The following is a 23,880-nucleotide window of genomic DNA, read 5'->3' as shown; positions in this document are numbered from 1 at the left end:
AATATTTATGAATTATGGAAACGACTGATAGAACACTGCACCTGAAAAATCGCGAGATAACACAACAATGTAAATTTTTATGTTTTGTTGGCTAGTGTTGTGAAAACTATACAGTTGAAACATTAGCCTCAGCATTACATTGTTAAACGTTAAAAACAAGTTTGGCCGGTGTCCATCTTGTAGCTACCTTCTTCTACTGTTTAATACATTAGTCCCAAGGAGGTTAGCTAACGTTAGCTTGTTAGCCACAAGGCTAACTACTGTAATTGCTTAAGAGATAGCTTGCTGGTTGCTAGCTCTTGTTTGTTAAATACCTTTAGTAAGCTTGTTGTCAGAACCATGTCTATGCGTAGTTATTTCTGCCAATGCCAGTTTACAGCATAAACTATGGAGAACGTCAGATGCACAGCTTGTTCAATGCAAACAAATAACGCCATAAATGGTAAATAAACAAAGAAGAGAGTCGTGTTGTTAAAGGTGAATTTAAGTGTGATGGTAATAAGACCAACTGTCGGGGTTACCGAGTTCACTGTCACCCATTTGGGCATTCCTCTGCTGATTTGTGAAACAAAGCAAGGTTACAGGACAGGAGAGGCAGCTCAGACTAGATTTACCAGGAGTGCACACACACACATACACAATCAACATAATCGCATAGCTGTGTGTGAGTGACTGTGTATGCGCGAGTGAGAAAGACAGAACCCCCCGCAACAACACGATGACAGATATGAGCTGAGACCCTCTGCTGCTGTGACTAACGGTTGTTCAAACCGATATGGCTAAGCCAGCTCTCTAACCTTTGTAATGGACCCGCAGGTTGTTCTGTGACAGCCCAATGTAGCTGTATTTATCCTTGGGGCTCCAGGATCGGGGTAAAGGGGTCTCTTCCTCGTTCACAGCAGGGTAGAGCCGTTTCAGACGCTCGTTCAGCTCGTGCTCCTGGTAATTAAAAGCAGGATCCCCTAATGGCAGGCTTCCCGCTCCAAGCTCTGCCATTTTTAGCTTTTGTTTTGTATCTTATTGTTCCTATCTTTATGTCCAAAGCCCCGTGTCAGTCCGCTGGAGCTGTAGGCTGAGAGTGAGAGGGACTGGGGAGAGAAAATAGCAGTGGTGTGACATCCCCGGATAAGCAGCAGAATGTACTGTAGGCTGGCGCGGTGCCTTTTGGGTACTGTAGTTTACCTGCCTGCAAGCTTTTATGACAGTGTCTCTAGAAATGACTACACAGCTTCTCTCCGGTTTTCATGGTTAAGTGCTTCCACTGAGAACGGGAAATAGGGAATGCAGTTTTTCAGGTACTAAATTTAATAAAAGTGTTTTTAAACAACTGGTGACATGTACGAGGGAGTACTTTGTTAGATAAAAATTGAAACCATTAATAGAACTAATATTTCCACACCGAAAACAAAGTTTTGCGCTTGCAAGAGACAACTCCTTAAGACACAATACCTTTATTCGGGTGATGATACAAAACAGTGTTTTTCTTGTAGGCTCACATTTATGTCACACTACAATTAGCTATTAGAAGTTGCAGTTATTATGTGATAAAGTAGGTTACCTATTTATTTATTTTTCATTATTGTTATTTACACTAGTCAGGGCTGATGACTCATGCACTTAATCGTGTATAAACTGTTTCAATGTTCTCTGTTTAAGAAGTTTTTATATTACACAATTTGACATCTACTTAGGCGCGCCGCGGTCTACTATATGGGTCTTACAACGTGCTCCGCCCCGGTTACCATGGAAACCCCATTACAATGATGTGATCTATGTTGCTTCTGTGATGCTAAAACCAACCTTGAGCTCAACGGTCCAAACAATTTAACTATTGAGATCAAGAGCTTGTTATGCTATCATCTAGCCTTTATATAATCGTTAGGGATGGCACTACACCAAGATACTAAATTTCCACCCTTAACACCGTCACAAAGACGGAGGTAAGTGATTAAACGATTATTAGCTGATATAACTATATTATTAAAGTACAATGTTCAAAGTAATTTAGCCCTGGTCTTTTTTTATTTTTGTCTTACCTATGACCTTAGTCCGCACAATTACCCTGTCCAGCCATCAACAGAAGGGCAAGATAGAGAAAGGGCTGTTTCTTTGCAACCTGCAGCAAGAAAGGTATTGTAAGCAAAAGAAGTACACAATTCCTGTCAAAGTATCACCCATGAAAAGCCAACTTTATATCTCTCTCTTATTGTCATGACAGTGTCACAATGCAGAGTGTGTGTGTTTTTTTCCCCTGTGATAAACCCTTTAGTTGTGTTGGATGGGTAATAGCTACATATATGCTGGCCCGGGGAGAAAGCCTCAGTTACTGATGCAGTTGGAAAGCTATGTGAACAAGGAGCTGCAAACTATCAGCTCCCATGAACCAAAATGTCGGGAACTAAAGCTACAGGTGCTATGTTTTTTTTTGTTTTTGTTAAGATGAAAAAGTAAGAGGACTTCCCATATCTACATTTTCTTCGTCAGAGAGATTATATTCATATCTGCATTGCTTCATCCACAGATCTACCGTGATGTCTTTGGACGGTTCATCAAAGAGTTCAAAACCTACCAACCCCTTCTGTCTACCATTAAAAAGGAATATGAAAACACTTTAGGTCAGTAACTCCACTGCTTGCCAGATTATTTTTCTTTCTGAAGAAGTATTATATTAGTGTAGATTAATTCTCAATAGTGACACAAAATAAAAGTGACAAAAAAAGCCTTTGATAATTGTGTTTTTTCCTTTTAAATATTACAAATGTTTTGTTGAATACTCTAATCTGCCACAATAAAGTACCTAAAATCATTATGGTGCTTTCTGAGCTCCTTTGACAAATTGAAACAAAATTGTATTTTTTATTTTAATGATATAAATATATTTGAGTTCAAAAACTCAAATTTGACTGGCAAAAACACACAGGTGAGCTGGTTATTCCAAATAGATGTACAGTGGTTAACACTGCTGAATCGTGTTTGTTTGTTTGTTTGTTTGTTTGTTTGTTTTTATTCATAAAAAATGAACAGGCAGAACTTTGAGTTTGATAAGCTTATGAAAGGGCAATAATTGAATCATCAAAATTGTAATCAATTTCTTTTCATATCACCACATCAAAGCTTCAGCCCCATTGTTTCACAGTAGATCATTTTAATGCAATTTACATCTGTTCAGCATTTCAGCAGAATCAAATCCGAGAACTGGAACCACTGCAGTCCCATCTGAGGCTGGTAACACAGGAATGTGACAGGAAAATTCAAGCTCGCTGGGAAGATGAGCAGGCTGAGATTAGAGAGTTGAAAAGGGAGAAGCAGCAACTGCAGATGGACCTTGAGGCTATGAGGAAGAAAGAAAAGGCCATGCAGGAAGTGGTACGTGATTGCAAAGTGGTGTTCTAACCACTTTTTATATATTAATTCATGTGACTTTTTAGGAAATACAACCTGGTGTAATTCCTTAACACATATAATGCTTCCTTAATATTCTTATTATTTTGTTTGAACATCAATTGCGATAGCAAGGTCAATTTTCTTCACCCTTCTTCTTTTCTTCTCCAGGTGGACCATCTGCAGGCTGAAGTCTCTAACCAGTATCTGCAGTACCGGGAGGAGCGTGATGCCCGCAAGTTGCTGCTCTGGCAGCTCGATGACCTATCAAGAGGGCCTTTAACAGAGAGTCCTGCAGATCAAAATACAGGTAGAGCTGCAACTATAGGATGATTAACAGTAGAGTAATCATTTTACTGAAAAATATTTAGAAACTATTTTCATTATTACTCAGTAGAAATGTTTTCTTTTCAAAATTCTCTGATCTAAGCTTTTCAATTGTGATTTTTTTCTTTTGTCTTCTACAATTGTAATGAATATGTCGTTTTAGACTGTTGGTGTAACAAAATAAGACATTTGAAGACATCACCTTGAGTTTAGGGATGTAATTTAATTGGCATTCTTACCATTTAATTTCATTTTATATACGATAAATTGATTAATTAAGAAATAATGGAAATGTTAATACAAAAGATAAACATTAGTTACAGCCAAAAACTTGTAAGCCAGTCACTTAAGTTATTGCAAAGGGCAAAGAAACAGGCTGCAGCTTTATAATGTATTTACTCTACAGACATGAGAGCGGTATAAATACTTGCATCTAGATCTCTGCATGAAAATAAATAGGCCTATTTCCCAAAACATAAGCTATACCTTTTCATGATGATATTGATAAATAAAAAGTCCAACCAGATTCCTAAAATATGAGCATCCTAAATGATGCATGTTTTGTTCTGAAATTTGTTTCCATTTTTAAAAAAAGAGACTAAGGACCCCCTGGAGCTGCAGCTCACTCTGAAGGTGTGTCGGGCAGACCTGACTAAAGCCCAGGGGGAATTGATCAATATGAAGGCGGAGTACTGGGATGTCGTGCCACGATGCAACTGGGACAACCTGACACTAACACACACAGAGACCCTCCTGCAGGTGGTTTATAAAGAAACATACTGTATATAGCACAGAACAAACAAGCATGTATACATACTTAAAAATCCTGATTTAAAATACCGGTATTAACAGTCTTCACCATGGATTTGGTTTGTGTGTTTTTTTTGTGGATTTCCAGTTGAAGGCGATGCAGGGTGACTTTGATCGGTTGAAGAGTGAGTATGGCATCTTGCTGGAGCTCCACACAGGAGGCATCATGCAGAATGAGAGACATAACCTCAGTGTGCAGGTACTTTATAATTCTCATGGGACCATTAGTAGCAATAATGTGGTGTTATCAGATGGTATGAAGTGGTGCTTCTGATTATTATGGCTACTGTGATCATATGTAAACGTGTGGTAGTTTATTTCCTTGGCTTGTTAATTTGTTAGAAACACCAAAAGAAACTCAACATTGGACGGAACAAGGCTCGCTGTTTCCTAGTGTTTAAGCTGTTGTAAGCTAAGCTAAGCTAAGCTAAGCTAACCATCCTCTGGCTCTTGTTATTATTAGTCACATTGAGCTGACAGATCCTCTCAGGAAACTTGTCAAAAAAGCGGATAAGGTTATTACAAAATGTTTCATTGAAAAGCCTATTTTTTTGTTTTCTTTTTTCAAATGGATGTGAGTGTGTTCCAGGGTCAAAGACAAATCAAGTCAATCAAGCTGTGAACATAGTGGTTTAAACCTAAAACCACTAATTTACCTCTGTGGGCTCAATATATGCACAACATACAACATATTCTTAGACCCTTAGTTAAGGAGAAAAAATCCATTAACTCTCTCCGTATGTGTTTTGTGTACTATTTTTGTTGCATGTATGTATAGGGTGAACCTGAGAGAAGCAATCCCTCAGAAGTCAGACAAGGAAATATGAGAACTCATGGCCTCGACTCGGAGCAAACCAGACAGCCGCAATGACACCATCTTCTCTCACAGTTGCCATGTCCCTGTACACACCAGCCATGTCTTTTTAGGCTGATTTTGACTTTTTGTAGTTCACAAAAGATGATATAAATCTTGCATCTGCAGTCATCTTCAGACCTTGGTGCTATCGTTTTGTGAAAACATTAAACTTTACAGATGATGTGGCCACCCAGACCAATGTGGCAATCTTGTTGAAGCAATCCTTAATATTTTTATTTTATTGTCTTATTGTCAGATATTAAAATAAGGTTTTTAACCCTCTGCTTACTTCTACAATATTGCTATATTGACTAATACTCCAACAGCCTTTAGAATCTGGTGTGGCGACCTTACCTCATTTTCTTGACGAATCACACGAAAATGCTGCATCAAGTCATACTCCTGCCAGCAGCTGACTAAATGTTGAAGCAATCATTTTATATATTGGTAATAAGAAAGGTAGGCTAACTTGGCAGAGACATGTTAGCAAACACTCATTTTTAGCATATGTTTGCCCTGCTTGGTCTAGAAGCTCTGTGTCAAAATCAAGTCTGCCTTTATTATTCATTTTTGTATCATGTTTACATGCATATACTGCATATTCTTAAGTAGCCTGAAAGTTGAGCAATTTTGAAATATATTTGAAATAAAAATATATTAATTGTTGTCTACTACTATGCTCTGCATCAGACAAAACAAACATTAAAAACAAACGCTCATTCTTTTTTCTGCTTTTGCTTTTTATTTTAATAACTTCAAATTGTCAGTACGTAAACACTACAATCCCCACAATCCAACGGGCCGGTCACGGCTTCGAGTGCGTGCCCTCGGAGGGTAGCAGACACACTGTGCGATCGTACAGCCGGCCTCGGCATTGGCAAGAGGTAAGTTTGTATTACTAATTCTTAGAAAACTCTCTTAAAGAATAGTCAATGGAAATATGTGTCAAAACGAAAAGCACCGGTTTCGTCTGACATTTGAACAAGTATTTGGCAGTATAAGTGGTTTAACTGGCTGTCCCTCTCCGGTTGGGGGCTAACGTTGGGCACGCCTATATAGGATAGCTGCTCCGGGGTTCGAGAGCTGTGCGCGCGGGCCCAGAGGAGGCATCAACACTTGGAGGAGAAGGGGTATTTTTAGCTTCCAGTGACAAGGCATTCGCCGGTCAGCCAGTTGGCTAACGCCTGAAAATGTTATTTATCTGACGTCTAACATTAGCTGGCGGGGAGACATGCTAGGTATACGAACTGCCTTTTCTAACACAGGCTAAGTCAATGTTAGCAAACAAGAAAGCTCAAAAGCTACAAGCAGCTAGTTAGCTTGCGTTAACTAGCCAGACATGAGCTTTTCCATTTATTATCGTTAACATTAAGCAGTTGCGCTTGTTTTCCAAACCTCTCACTTCTAATATATTTACGAGGGCCCAATTAACGTCATTTGTGTCTGGTGGGAAATTATGGTAACGTAATGTTGTTTCGACTTAACCGTCGAAGCCTAAGCTTAATTTTCAGAGCTCTCAGATTGTTCCAGTAACAACAGTGTATCGTTATGAAGAAGCACATGACTTGTGCTGTCAGTGTCATCCAAGCGGTGAGACGGCGTGTTGGAAAATAAAACGTCTCGTCCGTTTTAGTTGTGTTATCTTTATGTTTTTTTTCTCAGTGTGGTAGTATTGGGTAACTTTTTTGTGCACTGAATTTCTGACCTCGCTTTTTTATTGTTTTATTAATAATTATTTTATTTTAAAGTGTGGTCATCACGAAGGACGTGCGGTGATGTTGATAGCTTTTCATTGTGGTGTGTCCTCTGGACCCACAGGTGGTCATTTCAGTGGGTCCTTAAAGAAAATGTGTTTTCTTTTTTGAAAAAATAATAATTTTAAACTTTTGATTTGTGTAATACGGTAATTATTATGCTATTATTCAAGATTAGTTTAGCTTAGTTCACTTTATTTGACAGGGTTCATGCACAATACAACTTTTGGGCCAGAGTTAGCTATATAGCTAATTTACATGTGTGTCCCTGAGCAGGAATAGCTAAAACACATACAATACAAACAATTGAAAACAATACAAATTACAGTATATTGAAGATGTAAACTAAGGCCAGACGGGTAAAGCAAAATATATGATTATGACCATTTATTTTTTATTGATCAGTATCAATATTTCTTTAGTTAAACCTTAAAATATTGTTTATTACTGTGTAATGTTGTCTATCAGATGTTTTAAAGGATATATATATATATTTCAAATTTTTTCAATGTGTGTCTGACGTTCTTCAGTGGACACAACACGCCAGGAGGGGCTGTGAACAGAGCTGCTTCTAACTTTAGCTAAGCTTGTTTCTGGGTTTGAATTCCTTTCAGTATTCATAATTTACAAGGTTTTTACTAGTAGCCAAATTATCTGCAAAGGTGTGCTCCTCTCAATAGAGAAAATTCAAACCAGTAAAACCATAGGTATAAAACAGTGGATGTATCATGTCATAAATAATAACTTGCCTTTCCAGGATGGAACCAAATAGCGGTCCCCTTTCCTTGGTCAAGCTTTAAACTTGCTGAAATGGCAACCCTATCGTGAAAAACTTTCTGAGAGTATGACAACTGTGTCTTTTCACACAGAACCCCCCTAAAAAACATGGATTCTGTGGGATGGATGGACTTTTACATACAATTTAAGCCTGTATGTAAAAAATTGATGTCTTATCTAGTCTATATTGACATGTAAAAAGTGATGACAGCCTCCTTGGTCTTTTTGGTCCTTAAAGGATAGCAATGAGATGCTGAAAAGCCATAATTGGGTTGCAAATCAATTGTATATGATCAATGCATATTTTGGCCTTTTTTTATGTCTTTAGTTTGGCCCATGTTCCATCTGCTAGACATCCAACCAGACACGAGGAGGCAATTAACATGTTTTGGCTTTACTTTTTATGGAGCTAGTCATGTTGTCTGTCTTTATCTGCAGTCTGTGAAACATACACTCAGTTGCCTGAAGATTATAATACACAGTCTTCTTTTTGTTGAAACTGCTTTAAAAAAAGTGTTTCTGACTCTTTCTCACTGTCCACAATGGCTGGGCAATATTTCCTTGGAAAATCCACAGGGAGTAAAATTTCCCTGCAGTAGAACAGACTGCAATTTCAGGACTGCTTCTCTAGGACTGTGTTTATGCACCCTTTTTACATGACAGTGTTACCTGCACTCATGGACAGGATGGACAACAATCACAGTTTGAGAACTGAATATCTGTTGCTAGCTGCTAGTGCCAATCATTGCATTCATTGTCCTTCCCCCAGTTGGGTTGAGGTCTGTTATTTAGCTTAATCACTCCATTTTTATATTCTTTTTAGCTGACCAAACTTATTGGCCTCAGGCTACAGGCTACTGTTTTGTTTAGTTGTATTTGTTTCGTATTTTCACCCTCGTATTAGGCTACTGTTTTTTTTCTGGCTTTTCATTCTGTCTTTTTGATCCTCTCCCCTCCCTTCTCTCCATCTCCCCTTTTTCTTTTGCAGGGTGAGTCAGGATGGTGGACCAGCCTGTGTGGGAACAAATAGGATTCAGCTTCGTGTCGCACTACTACCATATGTTTGACTCTGACAGATCACAACTTGGATCCATATATGTGAGTGTGATAGAAACATACGTGTTTTCAGTTTAGAGATAACCTACCACAAGGATTGGCTATACCCCTGACTGGAGCATAGATCAAACAAGATCACTAGTACCTGCTACGCTTAGTGTGCACATGCAAGACCTAACTTGCTTCAGTAGGATTGGAGCTTTTTGTGTGCTCTCAGAAGGGATACGCATTTTTCCTTGATTAATGATGGATCGATTATTAACAATTAATCAAATTAGAATTGGAATATGTTTTATAAACATTAACATTTAATAAAATAAACTACTTGACAAGTAGATAAGAATAATTATGTAAAAACTGCTCTTCGTGTAAAATTCCACTCCCTCTGTCTGTATTCAACAAACTGTCAAACAAAGGGCCGTAACCAACAGGTAAAGCCTGTTTTGTTTTAGATTGTATTTAAGACAATATGATGAGTCCATTTGTCAAAACACCTTTGCTCTGCCTAAGAAATAAATCTCAGTCAAGAGCTCGCCTTCACCAAACCTTTTACAACCTTTACAAATTACAGGCTATCAAGCTAACTTATACAGCTAACACTTGTTGGTGTTTACACAGTGATGCTTTGCTGTGCTGCACTCATCATCCAAACAATGTCAGACTTAAAGGGCACTGCATTTTATGGCTCGTACATCCTTCATAATTTATGTTGCTGGTTGAGACCTTTTTAAATTTCTCAGATGTTGACAAAATATGAATTTATCTTTATCATCTCTCGCTTACTCATCAAAAAATGTAATTTGAAAATTGAAAATTTGAAAAACATTTTTTACATCCTGACTTCAAGTATAGATAAGAAAAACACATAATTTCACAGGAATAAGTATGTTATGTTGTTTTGTTAATGTCTGCTGATTGAACTAAAAAGGAACTGGTACGAACCAGGCAAAGAGCATATTATTTAAAATATTTTTATTGGCTTTTTTGGGTGCTTTCACACAAGTCTGTTGTTTGATCCGAATCAAAGACCAAATTGTTACAATGTTGCATTTTGCCTTGAGTTTGGTTTGTGTTTACACAGCATCTCTTTTGTGCGGACCACAAGTTTTGATGTGTGAGGAAACTGCTTTTTGATTGGACAGAATTGTCAAAGAGGAAGAGCACACTCCACAATCACACTCACCACGATTGCGGACTTAAATGCTTTGTTGTCTGAGTTTTTTTCACTTTTAACCGACATGGTTCCACAGCTCGATCAGTTCTATTCTCCTTTAGTTTCTCCCTGAACAGTTTTAATACCTTCCTATTCTTGTGCATTTCCACAAGCATTTGTGAAATAGTTTTGTCAGCCCATATTTCTATTTCCTCATTGCTCCCCCATGTCTATCCTCTACTCGTCTTACTGTCTGTCACTGCAAGTGTAAGCACCCGTTAACAACCCACAATGCACAGTTTTTTGGTTTGCTTCCTATATTAGGTCCTGCTTCAAGTCCATTTATGTTCTCACTGCAAGATAAGATAAGATAATCCTTTATTGATCTCCAGGGGGGGAATTAGGGAATCGCACCGCACTAGGGTTCGCTTGGAAACGGTCTGAGACCACCTCTCCAAGCTGTCTCGGACAGGTTGTTTTGGTCACCAGAATACGAATACTTTCACAACTGCCCAACCAAATCCCACCAGGGGTTGAACCGCACCAGAGTTTGATGAAAACAGACTAAATGCTGTGCTTGTGAAAGTGCCCTTACATACCAAAGACATGCACTACAAACGAGACCGCAGAAAAACAAATTAATTAAATGACAACAATGTTAAAATACACATAATATTAATAATAATAAATAAGTGAACAAGTTGTCACACAATACAGATATAATCACTCAATTTATTCCGTTCCTGTGTCTCTGGCAGGGAATGCCCAGACAACAGGCAAAAAACATATTCACTATAAATTCTTTATTTGTGCATCATCATTCAAGAGAAAATTCTGTTCTGTTTTATACATAAAGTCCTCCACCGCAAACCTTTTATCCAAATTGTAAAAAAAAAAAAAAGTCGCACTAACCCTTCTTTTGCACCTTCTCACTTTGACTCACAAAACTTTTAGCATGTTTGTTTCAATCTCAAACAGACTGACCTGAAAGTCAGCAAAGCTAGTATCGCTTGAGTTATGTGACGTGACTTTTTATGTACTTTTCACCTGCAAACAGCATCCTCTGCATTTTGTTTTTTCCCCCTCAATCTCTCTTCTGTCATACTCCACAGATTGATGCATCATGCCTTACGTGGGAAGGACAACAGTTCCAGGGAAAAAGAGCAATTGTTGAGAAACTCACTGTGAGTTCATCTAGTTATTTATTGCTATACAACAGAGGTAAAGCGTAACATTTGGGGCTGGTGGATGCCTCAAGTGAGAATCACATTGCCAGTGTCAGTTAGTGGGGTCCTTGCACACAAGAAACTAGGTTATGCACGGTTGTTACCTGGATACTGTAAAATCTTTGAATGCATGCAGCAATCAATATCAGTTATCGGGATTCTCCTAATTCCTTCTTTGGAACAATGGTGCAAACACATAGGTGATGTAAACTTCAATATGCTACTATTTTAGTATTTTCACCTATAATGAGGTGTATACTAAATTGTATGATATTATTTGCAACTGTTAATGAAACTAATTAGAGATAAAATAGAAAAATACAATATTTCTAGATAACCTTTGAATGTTTTTACAATTACAATTTTTTTTTACAATGGTTGAAAAATCTGCTTTAATAGTTGCCTTGTGTTTTTTCCTCTGTGTGCGTGTGTGCGTGCGTGTGTGTGTGTGTGTGTGTGTGTGTTTGTGTGTGTGGTAGAGTCTCCCATTCACAAAGATTGCGCATAGTATAACAGCACAGGACCACCAGCCAACTCCAGACTGTTGTATCTTGAGTATGGTTGTAGGACAGCTAAAAGTAAGTAGTGCAAGCATTAACACTTTATTTTAGGACATGGCATCTGTTTTTCCGCAAAATCATTACATATTGAATAAAAAAGTAAGCAAGGATGTTTATGTTTGTATTTTTATTTTAAATATTTCTGTTACCATTCTTACAAGGCACTTTATCAGGATCTAATGTGTTTTTTTCATTAAAAGAAGAATTGATGACCATGAATTAAGTCAAAAATTGTTTTAAAACAATACAATCTCAGATTTTTATTGGATTGTATAGCAACGTACAGAGGCTTTAAAAAAACAGATCTATTGTCATATTTTTTAAATAAATCTGTGGAGCGCAGAAGAGAGAAAGCAGCTGTGGCCATGTGACATAGCAAAGAGAGCGAGCGCCGCTAATGAAAACAAATCTGTGAAACAGAGGAATAGGAAGTTATTTTCTGAATGTTTTACAGCATTAGCTCTCTAAAGAACAAACTAACATGCCCCCACCTCCGCAATAACCTGCAGGAAGGTGCAAGATTTTATTTGTATGCAGCCGATACTTCCCGCTTTGTGTGTGTCCTCTCTCGCTCTTACACAGACAGCCCTGACATAGCATTCTCAGTCACAGAACAGCAAATACCAACATTTTGACAACTACTTTTGGCATCTCATATAGATGAAGCTAAAAATTGTGGTATAGTAACAGCCTACCATGCCTCATATTGTATACTGTCATAGAATATGTAGTGCATGAGTGTGTGAGAGCTACATGAACTCCTCCTATCTTAGCACAAAAACTTTTTTCACTTACTGAATTGGGTACAAACAGTGCAAAGAGAAACTTGGTAAAACAAACTAAATATTTAGTTTTCCTTAAAGTTCTTGCAATGATTTAACATTGCACGACTAGAACATTGTTTGACTCACGATGGACATGAGATATCTTTTGTTATGGCAGTGTTATGAAAATGACGTAATTCATACACCTCCCAAAATTGTCCTCAGCCACAACTGACAAGTTACAGTGGCTGGAGCAACAAAAGGCCTTGTACAGCTTTTTCACACATAGGCTTATACTCCCTAAGTCCTGCAAACACGCCTTGATCTACAAGATTGGTAGCATATCCATTCTATAGCTACTTCAGCGAGTATCTCCAGCATGTCCTAGGGTTTCAGTCTTTACCTTTAGCATTTGTAGACTCCAAGCCAAGATAACCTAGGTCAGCGGTCCCCAAACGGTGGACCGCGGTCTGGATCCGGACCCAACTGCCGTCGTCTCCGGACCCGGACCTATTTACAATATTGACAAGCGCATCTATTTTAACCTGCGCAGCTTTTTTGTCTTTGCGGTAGTGATTTGGGGGTCCAAGAATCTTGCAGACCAATGCATTCGTTGTAATTCATCACATGTGACGCTACTCAGCCAATCACTCAGATTAACATCGCGACTGACCCAGTGGGTGCGTGAGAATACATGAAGAGCCAGCCGACAAGAGACACAGTGGGAGAAAATAAGTGAGTTAGGGAAAAGTAGACATGGCGTGCTCTAAAATGAGAGCAGTAGAGAAAACCGAGCTTCTAAGACTGGACAGACTCGTATATGTTCTGTGACATTATATTATTTGTTTTCATTTACAAATAAAGACACTTCCATCACAAACTGGGGCATAAAATAAACCAAAAATACAGGAATTAAAGGTTTTGACACTCAAAATTTCCTGGGGGAGACCAACACCCCCCCAACATTCAAACACACACTTTATTTCCTTACCAATATTGAAGTATTCATAATTATCATTGTTAAATAATGAGAGCTCTGTGTTAAAGTTATCAGCGTTGTTGTAAAAATTATTTAGCCTAATTGTATTTTCTTTATTTGATTTGACAGACGTTAAAAATGTATAAATGTATGGTACTGAATCATAACGCAGGTCAGACATTATGATGTTCCGGACCTTTGCTTGAGAAAAAAAAAATCTCTCACTGGACCTCTTTCAAGATTAATTGAGTACCCCTGACCTAGGTGATATTATTATTTTCTCTGGCTTGGCCCAGAAGAAATGAATATAACGGCTTCCACTGGTTGCCTACTCCAACCCAACTGTACAAGACATTAAATATAATCAATACACTACTGACTTTGTCCTAAACCCCTGCTCTGTTTGTGTGTTTGCAGGCAGATGATGACCCCATTATGGGTTTCCATCAGAGTTTCATCCTGAAGAACATTAACGATGCTTGGGTGTGCACCAATGACATGTTCAGGTTGGCCATTCACAACTTCGGCTAACCCCCCCTTCACCTTCTGGTGGGCAGGGGCAGCCATAGTGAATGGCACTGTGTGATGGAGTATGGAGGGAGGGAAGGGAGGAGTTGAGGATGGATTTAAGTGCGAACACTCATCCCTCCCTCCTGCTGCCTCATTTACGCCTGTTTGACAAACACCGGATTCTAGATGTCAATCACTGAACCTCATCCAGGTGGGTTTTAGGACCAGCCCAGCCAGTAAAATTGCAACCTGTTTCTTTGCTGAGAGCTGACGACCAATCAGATGCCCCTGTCTGCCACTCCGCTGATCTGCATGACGCTGGGAGTCCCCCATTACAATATCTACACTCAAGTCACCAAAAAGACAAACAGCTGACTGACGCCAATAACTCATACTCCGCTCTGCTCTCTGCCGTTCTTAACTTATTTCTAACCCATTCGAATCTTCTGTTGACTGCACTGCAGTCAACTCAGTTCTGTAAGCACTGTTGTCAACAGGTTTTCAGATCAATGTTTAGGTTCAGGTTCTGCTTCTTCAGTTTCCACTTCTTGTGTTGTAAGTTGTTTTTAGATACACTAATGTGTTGCCTTAGTGAGTTTAACTGAGTTTTATCTTCCTTTACAAAATTGTTTACTTTGCCATGATTAACTTTCTCATGCCAGGTTTTGCTCTTGCAAACCAAAGAATCGTGGAGGACATAAATTTTGGGCCTCCTGTGTGATTGGCTCTGATCCTGCATTTTTTCTCGGTCTCTGTCTCACTCTTTCTGTCATTCTATTTCTCTGTTGCACCACATGTCAGGCAGTTAATATGGTCTACAGCCACAATCGACAATAAAACCTGGACTTTTTTCTTATTGGTGTAGCCTTGTTTCTCCATATCATTCTCAATGGCTGATTGGTTTCTCAATCTGCCATTTTTCTCACCCCAATTGGTGAGGATTAGTACTAAAGATCAACTGAACAATATCTGGTTAATATTAATTGTGATCTAGTTATAGAAAATTGTCAAGTAAATTTATGTTAGGTTTTGGTCTGCACATTGTAATCTGGCTAATACTGAAATTATTGTGATTTGTCTCGGCCAGATGAGACTGCTCCATGTTAAATTGTTAAGAAATGTTGTCAATTTTATTTTAGAAAGCAATATTTCCACTGTATTAGTTCATTAAGTCATGGAAGGCACTGATACAGTTCTTAGGGCCACAATTATTGGCCTCATGCGACCTCACAAAAAAAAGTAACACAAGGGTACTACAAATGAGTGCATGACTGAAGTCAAAGATCAGACCAGAAATGTTTCACAAATCTATAATATGACATGGCAGCAGCCCTGCCTTTATACATTTGACAAAAAAATGGCATAGCATCTGTCACATTTGTACAAGGAACCAAACTGGTGCAGATCTAGGAGTAAATCTTAAAGGGACACCACTGAAAGCACTACAGGTCACATTTACCCTTCCACACATACATGTCAGAGGCTGCTATGTGAAGTGCCAAAATGTCAATCATTCGTAATCTCATTCACACATTATGCCACCGGGAGCAATTTGGCGTTCAGTGTTTTGCCCCAAGACACTGCGACATACAGACTTCCGGTCACGGATTGAACCACCAATCTTCTGATTGGGAGATGACAGAATCTACCACTGACCCACAGCCGTCCCAAAGTATGCTCTAGTCACCTGAAATATTCATGAGTCAGAGCCTATATTTTTAGTCTAGGTGTGCCCTTTGAATCTACTTTTCTGTATTATACTTAATCGACTTAATCAAATTTCCACAACAATAAATTAATTGATTTTGTATTGAAATGTTCCAATTAAAAATTCTTTAATTTAAAGAAATTAACTTTAAAAAGGGAGCATAAATCATTGGTAAAATGTGCTTTCACTAACTTCACTTATTGAAAGACATTTCAATGAAGAAAGCCTTTCTATTGAATATCTTCAGTGTATGGGGATATGAAAAGCAATAGCAAGGGTGGTTAATTTGTGAGGTAACCTCTATAAATTAATGTAATCTTGGTTAAGGTCTGTGTGTGTGCAGGTAGAGGGTAACATTAGTGTACAGTGTGTATGTACCTCATTAGAACAAGTTGAGGTAGGAACCAATGACAAGACCGATACACGAGTCGGAGCCTAAGCCACGGACATAACGGAAGTTTAGACGGTTGCTCTGGGTGAACGAAGGGAACACACAGCATCGCATCAAACAAGAAATCTTTATTTCCCCCTAAATTAACCCGGTCTCCCCTTTCCCTTACACATGGCGTCCAATTCTAATATAGATATTGAGGGTGCTACCCAGCATCTCCGGGACATCCTCAAGCTCGACCGTCCCGGGAACGGCATCGGTAAGTTGGACCGGGAATGGAAAGCGGCTGGGCTAGTTTAGGCCGCAGAAGCTTATGGAAAGCTAGCTAGTAGGCTAGCTAGCTAAATTGTTACCTAGCTAACATGAGTTTGTTAAGCGCGCTGGTGCACTGAGGTAAAGTTAGCTTAGCAGTTCCACTGCCTGTAAACGAAAGGGACCAGATCGCATGTAAACGCAGTTTAGGTGTCAGTGAAGTTGCACTTGTATTCTCTCCTTAATCATTTCTGCGGAGCAACCAATGTGTTCTGGTTTGTCGCAATGTTAGAACGTCAACTGAATCAGAAAGGTCTCTAGTGTTTTTTTATCCCAAGTCTTAGCTAACTTGTGTTACAAGCTAGCTTATGTCTCAGTCTATTTTCTGGTGTAGGAAAGCTAGGTCTCTAGCTGCCAAACGACAAAAAGTAGATTTTTTTTATTAATTAAATCGAAGCTATCTCTGTAGCACCTGCTCATTTGTGGCTTCAAAGCAATACATTTACGAGTGTCCATAGCATCGTTTAGCCATAATTATTGTACAGCTTCCAAGAGTTAGCTTGAGCCTTCATAACTGCGTAGATGGATACCACGTACAGCTGCTTCGTTTGTTGTACGTTCACCACAGTTATTCTCTGTCACATAGAGACTCACACCTGTCTACAGTTTATTAATGAAGACACTTCCGGCTTTAGGGAAGTTGAAGAAAAAAAGGTGTAGACCCAATCCTGTTAAAGAGTATCCTCTTCTTGCACTAAAGTTTTTTTTTATCTCCGTGTCCCTGTATTTTGCTGCATTCGCACTCCTGCGCGATATTAAAATACACATATTAATGGGATTATCGACTTAAATAGAAAATTAAAATACAGATGAATGGAAGGTCTTTATAATTTTGTTATTTGCATTATTAAACGTGCTGGCAAATTGATTTAAGTGATACAAGATTTAATCAACATTTAAGCTTTTACTTAATCGAAATTCTGTTGTACGGAATTTAAGGAGTGACATCTCAGTGAAGTAATAAATATTTGAAGTTATTGATATGGCCTGCATTTTACAAGAGGTGCTCTTGTAAGATGAGGATCTTCTGCTGGAACATATGATCCTCCTCACAACTACCAATATCAAAACATTTATACTATTAATGTTGTTATTACAATTATTATCAAATTTAGTTGTTATTGGGTGTCCCAGCAGCGAAGCTGTTGGATCATTGTTGGAGCATTGCTTTTGTTCTTGTTGTTGTTATCTTTACTATTCTTCTTCTTGTGATGTAAAAGTGATTGGGTCTCAGAAACTACCAGCTACATACTTGGCTGATCGTTCGGAACTTCACTGACCACTCAGACCAAAAAATGCACCCATTAGCCAGATGGTGGCGCCAACAACAACAACAACAACAACAACAACAACAACAACAACAACTAACAGTAACTTACAGTACACACATTCATAACATTTGAACAGCCAGTCACATTCTTTCCTGGATTCTCTGTGTCCAGACTCCATGTAAGCCTTGTCCATTGACGTTGATATGTTGCCTGGTAGATTTTCTTACCATTTTCTTACGTTGCTTCTTTTTTATTGATATTCCTACAGTTTTGAAAATATTCTTTTAAAACTTTACTCTTTTAAAAAATTTACATAGACATTTATCAGTCAACTCTGGGCCATATTTTGGTATCGCAAGTGTTCTGGTTTCCGTTTGTCGTGCGTATGTAGTCCAAATAGTATTGACTATTCATTCTCTAATTCATTCAACCTTTATTTAATCTCAAGAAATCATTAAGTGCATGCCCCCATTTTATATGACCTTGAGAGTACGATTAAAAGACAATAAACGGAAACACAAAAACAAACAAACCACAAATTAATAATCATGAGTAACAGGAAAATAGAAAGGCCGAGTATAGTTAAAAACATTTATGACAGTTATGAGCAGAGTAGTTCGTAATCTTGTTTTTAAATTGACCTATGGTCACAATTGTATTGAGTTATAATGTGTATTGTAAACTGTTAATGATGATCAACCAACTTATAATGCAAGGATGAGTGGAATAGTTGTCATTGTTGATAAAACTGAGGGCGGAATGATAACCTGAGACTAGTGGTTTTAGAGTGGAGGCAGAGGCATCTATAGATTACGTCTGTGTAATCCCAAACAGACAACAAGATGGCTTCAGTTATCTGCTTCCTACAGAGCATCGACCAATCAGGTATTATCAGCTTTGGTTGGGTGCAGGAAAACTGTCTGTGTTGACAACAATAGAGGCGGAATGCAATCTGCTGTAATGACATCCCTGCTCCCATCGGTGGTCATCTTACGACGATTCAGCTTTTTTAAGTCTTTATAAACACACATCTGCATGCAAGTGCAGTTTATAGTCTGTTCTTAGACATCATATCTGAACTCTATCTCCATTCTGACTTCTGAAGTTGCTATTTGGATTAAAAACAACGACAGAGAATGGATGAGGAAGTCTCGGATGGAAGTCCTTTATTGCTGGAAACCTCGATTCATATGAAAATTGGTTGGCATAATCCAGAATCATGACCTAGTTTTTTTGCACAGAATTTAAAACATGGTTGATTAAAGTGGGTGTGGCTTTTTACAGCAAATCTAAATGTCTTGACATTTCACTATCGTTACCTAAAAATCGAAATTAAATCACCAATAGATCCTGAAGAGTTAATATTTGTCATAACATCTACTGCATTGTGACAATAGTTTGCATCTCTGCAACCCATCTTTATTGATATGTTACTGAAATTTGTTTGAAACTTGATATTCTTTGGATACTAGATATATGTCACCAAAATATTTGACAGTACCCTGAAACAAGAAAAGTTGCAATATATATTTAAAAAATCTTGTCACCAGCAATATAACATTTGAAGGTGTTTTAAGTTCAAACAATAGCCTTATCCAGTTTTGCAAATGTGATATTATTATTGTAATTGTCTCATATAGCATATGTCTCCCCAGCTTTACAGACAGAAAGTCACCTGCTCTTGTTTATTAGTTAAATCCTTGTCATTCTGCCTTAAATCATTGCTCCATTTAATTGAATTTGCATTTGAGCAGCGCTCTGGAACTGGTTAAAATATATTGAATGCAGATATTACTTTTGTTCATAGTACCTCATACAATTTTACTGCTCTTGTGTGTCAAAAACAGGAAATGCTACAGAATAGGGAACAACATTGATTGGGGTCAACACAGGAGAAGCAACTTGCAGACACGTTTTTCCTTACTGTAGAACCACATAAACAAGTATGTAGGTAGTAACAGGTTTTTTCCTATAATTAACTAATAAAAATAAATAAATACAAATCATGTGGTTGAACATGTTAACACCAGTATCTATAATAGTACTAGTCTCTAGTTGATACTAGTCTCTATAATATTATTACAATATTTGATTTGTTAAGAATGATAGAAAAGGTTAAGTTGGGTATAACAGAACCACCTCCTTATTATTTTTGTAGGGGCAAATAAAAGAAAATCCCTAAAAAATAAGACACAATGCATTTTGAAGACGAGTACTTATAGAGACATGACTCCAATTAGCTATTTAAAATTGCTGCACTGACCAAGATGCCTTTCTTTAGAGAGTATTCTGGCAATTTCTTAATTAATCTTCACAGGTAGGGCTAATTACAGGGGACTGCAATTAGTACAAGAAGTACATTCTAACAGGGGGAGCCACAGCCTTTTCAGGTGCAGAGTTTCATGTTAAAGATTTGTTAAGATTCTTATTTTGTTGATTGATTGACTCTATCGTCTACACCAGTATACATTTTTCTTTGGCTACATACACTTCTCACTACTACTTCCACTACACACACACCAATCAAAACATACAGCATCCAATAGTTCAACTGAGCAGTTATCAGCAAGGAGGTTATGTAAATATACCAGACAGTAATCTTAACCAGTATTCCTTGATGCAGTCACAGTGCTGTTGATATGGTTTTCAATACAATGAGGCCCCGGGACCAACAGGTCGCCATTTAAGTAGGTACCACATAAAATGTGATTTCTGACAAGTTGTCGTGTTAAACTCATGTTTGATTTGGTTGCCCCTCTAGTCTCACACATTTTATTAAATAAGAATAATGTTTATATTGAAATCAACATTTTGTTGTGAATAAAATTATAAAGTGGATCATTTCAGTGCACTGAAATGGAGCAGACCCATTGAATACAGCATTGATCGGGTTGAGGATCCAGTTTTTTTTAAACAAATTTAAACATTTTAAAGAAACTTTGATTGTTGAAATTAAATGTGTGCATGGGGACTGTTATTTGTAACAGCAATGAAAATATGTTGATGAATTTGCCTGTGAAATTTGTCAAAAGGATAGTGTTAGAAAGCCGCAGAACCAACATGACCTCCCTCCAGACTTTGAATTCCCAACATAACCTTGCATTTAATTTTTTTTCCACAGATGCACAATCAAGTGATGGTCCAAAAATGCCATCTTTTAATGGAGAGCTTAATGGGTTATTAGGAGCAGCAGGGCTTCTAGGAGGCCCCGATCGGTCAACCATGTCAGACTCTACCAGACCTATCTCCACAGACCTCAGCACTACGCAGGAGACGCAGATAATGTGAGCGGGTTTTTGCAAAAATTCACAGTTAAGCTGACGTTGTCAAATGAAGCATAAGCATAGACAGATGGAGTGTTTATGTTGGAAGTTAATGTTTTTAATAAATCCTTTTCAAGCAGGTTATGTTTTTGAAAAAATAAATACAGTTTACCTTTTTGCTGCAATTCCAGCTGCCTTTCTGGTGATGATGGCTCCACCTGTATCCCCATCACCTCCAACAATGTAGAGATTGTGGCAAGTCAAGATTCCGGCATAAACAGCAAGGCTCGTGGCAGCAACAAGGTATGAAGCCCAGTCATCAGCATCGAAATACAACTTTCTGTTAGGTCTATGAATCAGAGGACAGTAATGTGGGAACCTAAAGTCAAGCTGGTCATGATGACTTAACTAATTCAAGAGCCTGCTCTAAGTGAGAAGCCTATGTACCTTTTTAAGATCCAAGCGCCTAAACAGGATGCTTTTCCACGGTTTTTTAAATATTTATTTGATCACATGTTTTTGTACAGGTGAAGATTCAACCTGTTGCCAAGTACGACTGGGAACACAAATATTATTATGGCAGACTGATAGCTGTCTCCAACTCCTTCCTGGCATATGCCATCAGAGGTAAGATTCATTTTTCTTCCATCAGATAAGTCACGTAGCACTTGAGATGTTGTTATCCAACAAGAACAACTATCACAGATACTCGGGGTATAAGTAGAGCTGCTTGATACATTGATTTTTATCAATTCATTCATATTTATAGTTGACAATATATGGAGCCACCACCACTTTCCCTGAGCTCCAGTAGTTCATAGTAATGCAGGACTTCTTTTAAGTCTGTGACAACTTATAGCAGCTGCAGTTTGACTTAATTATTTCAGCAACTTATAAAGAGGCATAAAACCCAGTGCCAAAACCCAACTATAAGCATTAGCACACAATATGTGGCTTCGATGTTATAATGCTTTAAATTTTGACAATGACAATTCTTTATGCAAGTGCACTAGTCAGAACATTGGCAGTAAGGTCCCCATGTCCTGTAGTCCACATGTCAGACACTGACTCCTAGAATGCTCCTGAAGGCGTAGCCCTCCTCGTGTAAAGGAATTGAATTAGACCCTGATAGGCAGGGTGGTACCTTTTTATGAGGCAGCCTGGGTTATACAGATAAAAACTAGCCAGCAGGCTAATTGTGGCATATTTACAGTATTGTTTATAATATCGACTAACCATGAGAATATAACTGAAAAATAAAGACCTTTATCACATTTTTCATATTGTTGTATTAAGAATGATAGTGGAAATAGATATATATGTAGATGCATTCACTGCCATAGTGCTGAAAATACAGTTGAAATCAAATAGAATCTTCACATTAAAATTGCAAGTATGATCCAGTAGTGGATTTTGAGGATCATGACACCAATTATGATCAAATACAGTAAGTCTGTTTTACACATCTGCCCCTGTAGGAGCCAACAACCATGCAATGATTCGTGTCCTGAGTGTGGATTCTGCTGAGCGCTCCCTGCTTAAGGGCTTCACTGGAGCTGTCACAGATCTGGCTTTTGCACATCTTGACTCCTCTCTGTTGGGTTGTGTGGATGAAGCAGGCAACCTGATGGTCTGGCAGCTCACCTGCACTGAAAGCAAGATACTGTATCCTGATATGTTGAAGAAACTCAAACAGAATTTGTAGGATGGACATGTCTGTGTTTGCCTTTAGAGTGGATGTTGTTGTTGTTGTTGTTGTGCATTGTAAAGTACATTCATTCTCTCACAGCAGCTCAAACTGCCTTGTGATGTGCACCAACTCATGTTCACTCATAATCGCAGGATTAAACATTCAGCGCATGGTCTTTGATTTTCCTTAACCCAGCCCTCCAACAGTGACCAGGTGGTGGTTCATATTCGACGGCCAGAGGACACTCCATTGAACTCACACCGTCGTCTCATCTGGTGCCCGTTCATACAGGATGACAATGAAGAGAACCAGGATGACACTAGCCAGACTTTAGCCCTTTTACATGAAGACAGGGTTTGTTTAAGACACACTTTTATACACAATGTATAACCTGAAACATTGTTTTTAAACACTCCAATCAAAATGTTCACATGCTTACAAAGAAAACATTTACGTTAAAGTACAGAGGGTAATGATGAAATGATGGATCAGGAATGACTACACATCACTACTCCCTGTGTTCAGGCATTCAGATCATGTTGTCATTTAAGTGGCACTTTACATCTCTAATATTAACCTCCTCTGCATTTAGGCTGAGGTGTGGGACCTGGAAGTCTTAAGAGCCAACAACAGCAGTTGGCCCATCGATGCCACAGGCCTCAAAGAAGGACTCATTACAGTTAAAGGACATACCCAGGTAGGGTTCGAGATAAAACAGTTGTCTTAGAGTTTTTGAAAAATCTTTGCTGATGCATGACCAGCTAAGTATTAATTAAACGCATCAAACTTTGATGAAGATTATCGGCTACCTTCTCATGAAACGTTTCTTTAATTAGACATTAATGAGCTACCCGATGCAGCTGATGAAGACCCTTACGCTTTGAAATTGCATGATGAAGTTGCCTCGTCAGATAAAAGGAATTAAATGATTAAATTAATTGTGAAACTTTTGAGAAAAAAAATATTGTCTGATGGGCTCATTACTAAAAGCTATGAGTTGTGTGAGAATGCCGAGTTGTTTTTACCAAAGTTTACATTTACGCCACAAAAAAATCTACTTTGGCCACCAAATGTAAGGGCTTGGTGGGCTAT

At 38.3% G+C, this 23,880-nt stretch overlaps 3 protein-coding genes across 6 annotated transcripts in view; 2 read left to right on the top strand and 1 right to left on the bottom strand.

The window, feature by feature from the left end:
* Positions 1-1,133, bottom strand: part of ranbp10 (RAN binding protein 10) — a 32,864-nt gene extending 31,731 nt beyond the window's left edge. The window contains exon 1 of one of the 2 annotated variants that reach the window (XM_069686700.1): positions 798-1,133. In XM_069686700.1, the coding sequence (XP_069542801.1) occupies positions 798-996 (199 nt within the window). In that variant the 5' untranslated portion in view covers positions 997-1,133. The remainder of the gene's footprint in view (positions 1-797) is intronic. The other variant, XM_069686697.1, reaches the window with a different exon arrangement.
* A 5,045-nt stretch (positions 1,134-6,178) lies between these two features.
* Positions 6,179-15,009, top strand: nutf2 (nuclear transport factor 2). 2 transcript variants are annotated; one of them, XM_069687207.1, is made up of 5 exons: positions 6,179-6,258; positions 8,894-9,003; positions 11,227-11,298; positions 11,820-11,918; positions 14,061-15,009. In XM_069687207.1, the coding sequence occupies exons 2-5, from the start codon at positions 8,905-8,907 to the stop codon at positions 14,172-14,174; spliced, it is 384 nt and encodes a 127-aa protein (XP_069543308.1). In that variant the 5' UTR covers positions 6,179-6,258; positions 8,894-8,904; the 3' UTR covers positions 14,175-15,009. The 2 variants fall into 2 exon arrangements, with proteins under 2 accessions (XP_069543308.1, XP_069543309.1); XM_069687208.1 differs by lacking the exon at positions 6,179-6,258 and adding an exon at positions 6,546-6,612.
* A 1,320-nt stretch (positions 15,010-16,329) lies between these two features.
* edc4 (enhancer of mRNA decapping 4) overlaps positions 16,330-23,880 on the top strand; it is a 29,367-nt gene continuing 21,816 nt past the window's right edge. For both annotated transcript variants that reach the window (XM_069687057.1, XM_069687056.1), the window contains exons 1-7: positions 16,330-16,511; positions 20,957-21,119; positions 21,290-21,401; positions 21,626-21,725; positions 22,577-22,763; positions 22,995-23,142; positions 23,381-23,485. In XM_069687057.1, coding sequence (XP_069543158.1) covers positions 16,424-16,511; positions 20,957-21,119; positions 21,290-21,401; positions 21,626-21,725; positions 22,577-22,763; positions 22,995-23,142; positions 23,381-23,485 — 903 coding nt within the window. In that variant the 5' untranslated portion in view covers positions 16,330-16,423. The remainder of the gene's footprint in view (positions 16,512-20,956; positions 21,120-21,289; positions 21,402-21,625; positions 21,726-22,576; positions 22,764-22,994; positions 23,143-23,380; positions 23,486-23,880) is intronic.

The sequence above is a fragment of the Semicossyphus pulcher genome, unplaced genomic scaffold, assembly GCF_022749685.1.
Source record: "Semicossyphus pulcher isolate SPU_LCO1_2020_fin unplaced genomic scaffold, fSemPul1.0.p SCAF_8, whole genome shotgun sequence".
NCBI classification, from domain to species: domain Eukaryota; kingdom Metazoa; phylum Chordata; class Actinopteri; order Labriformes; family Labridae; genus Semicossyphus; species Semicossyphus pulcher.
The sequence above is the reverse complement of the archived record's forward strand: the minus strand, read 5'-3'. Positions and strand labels throughout refer to the sequence as shown.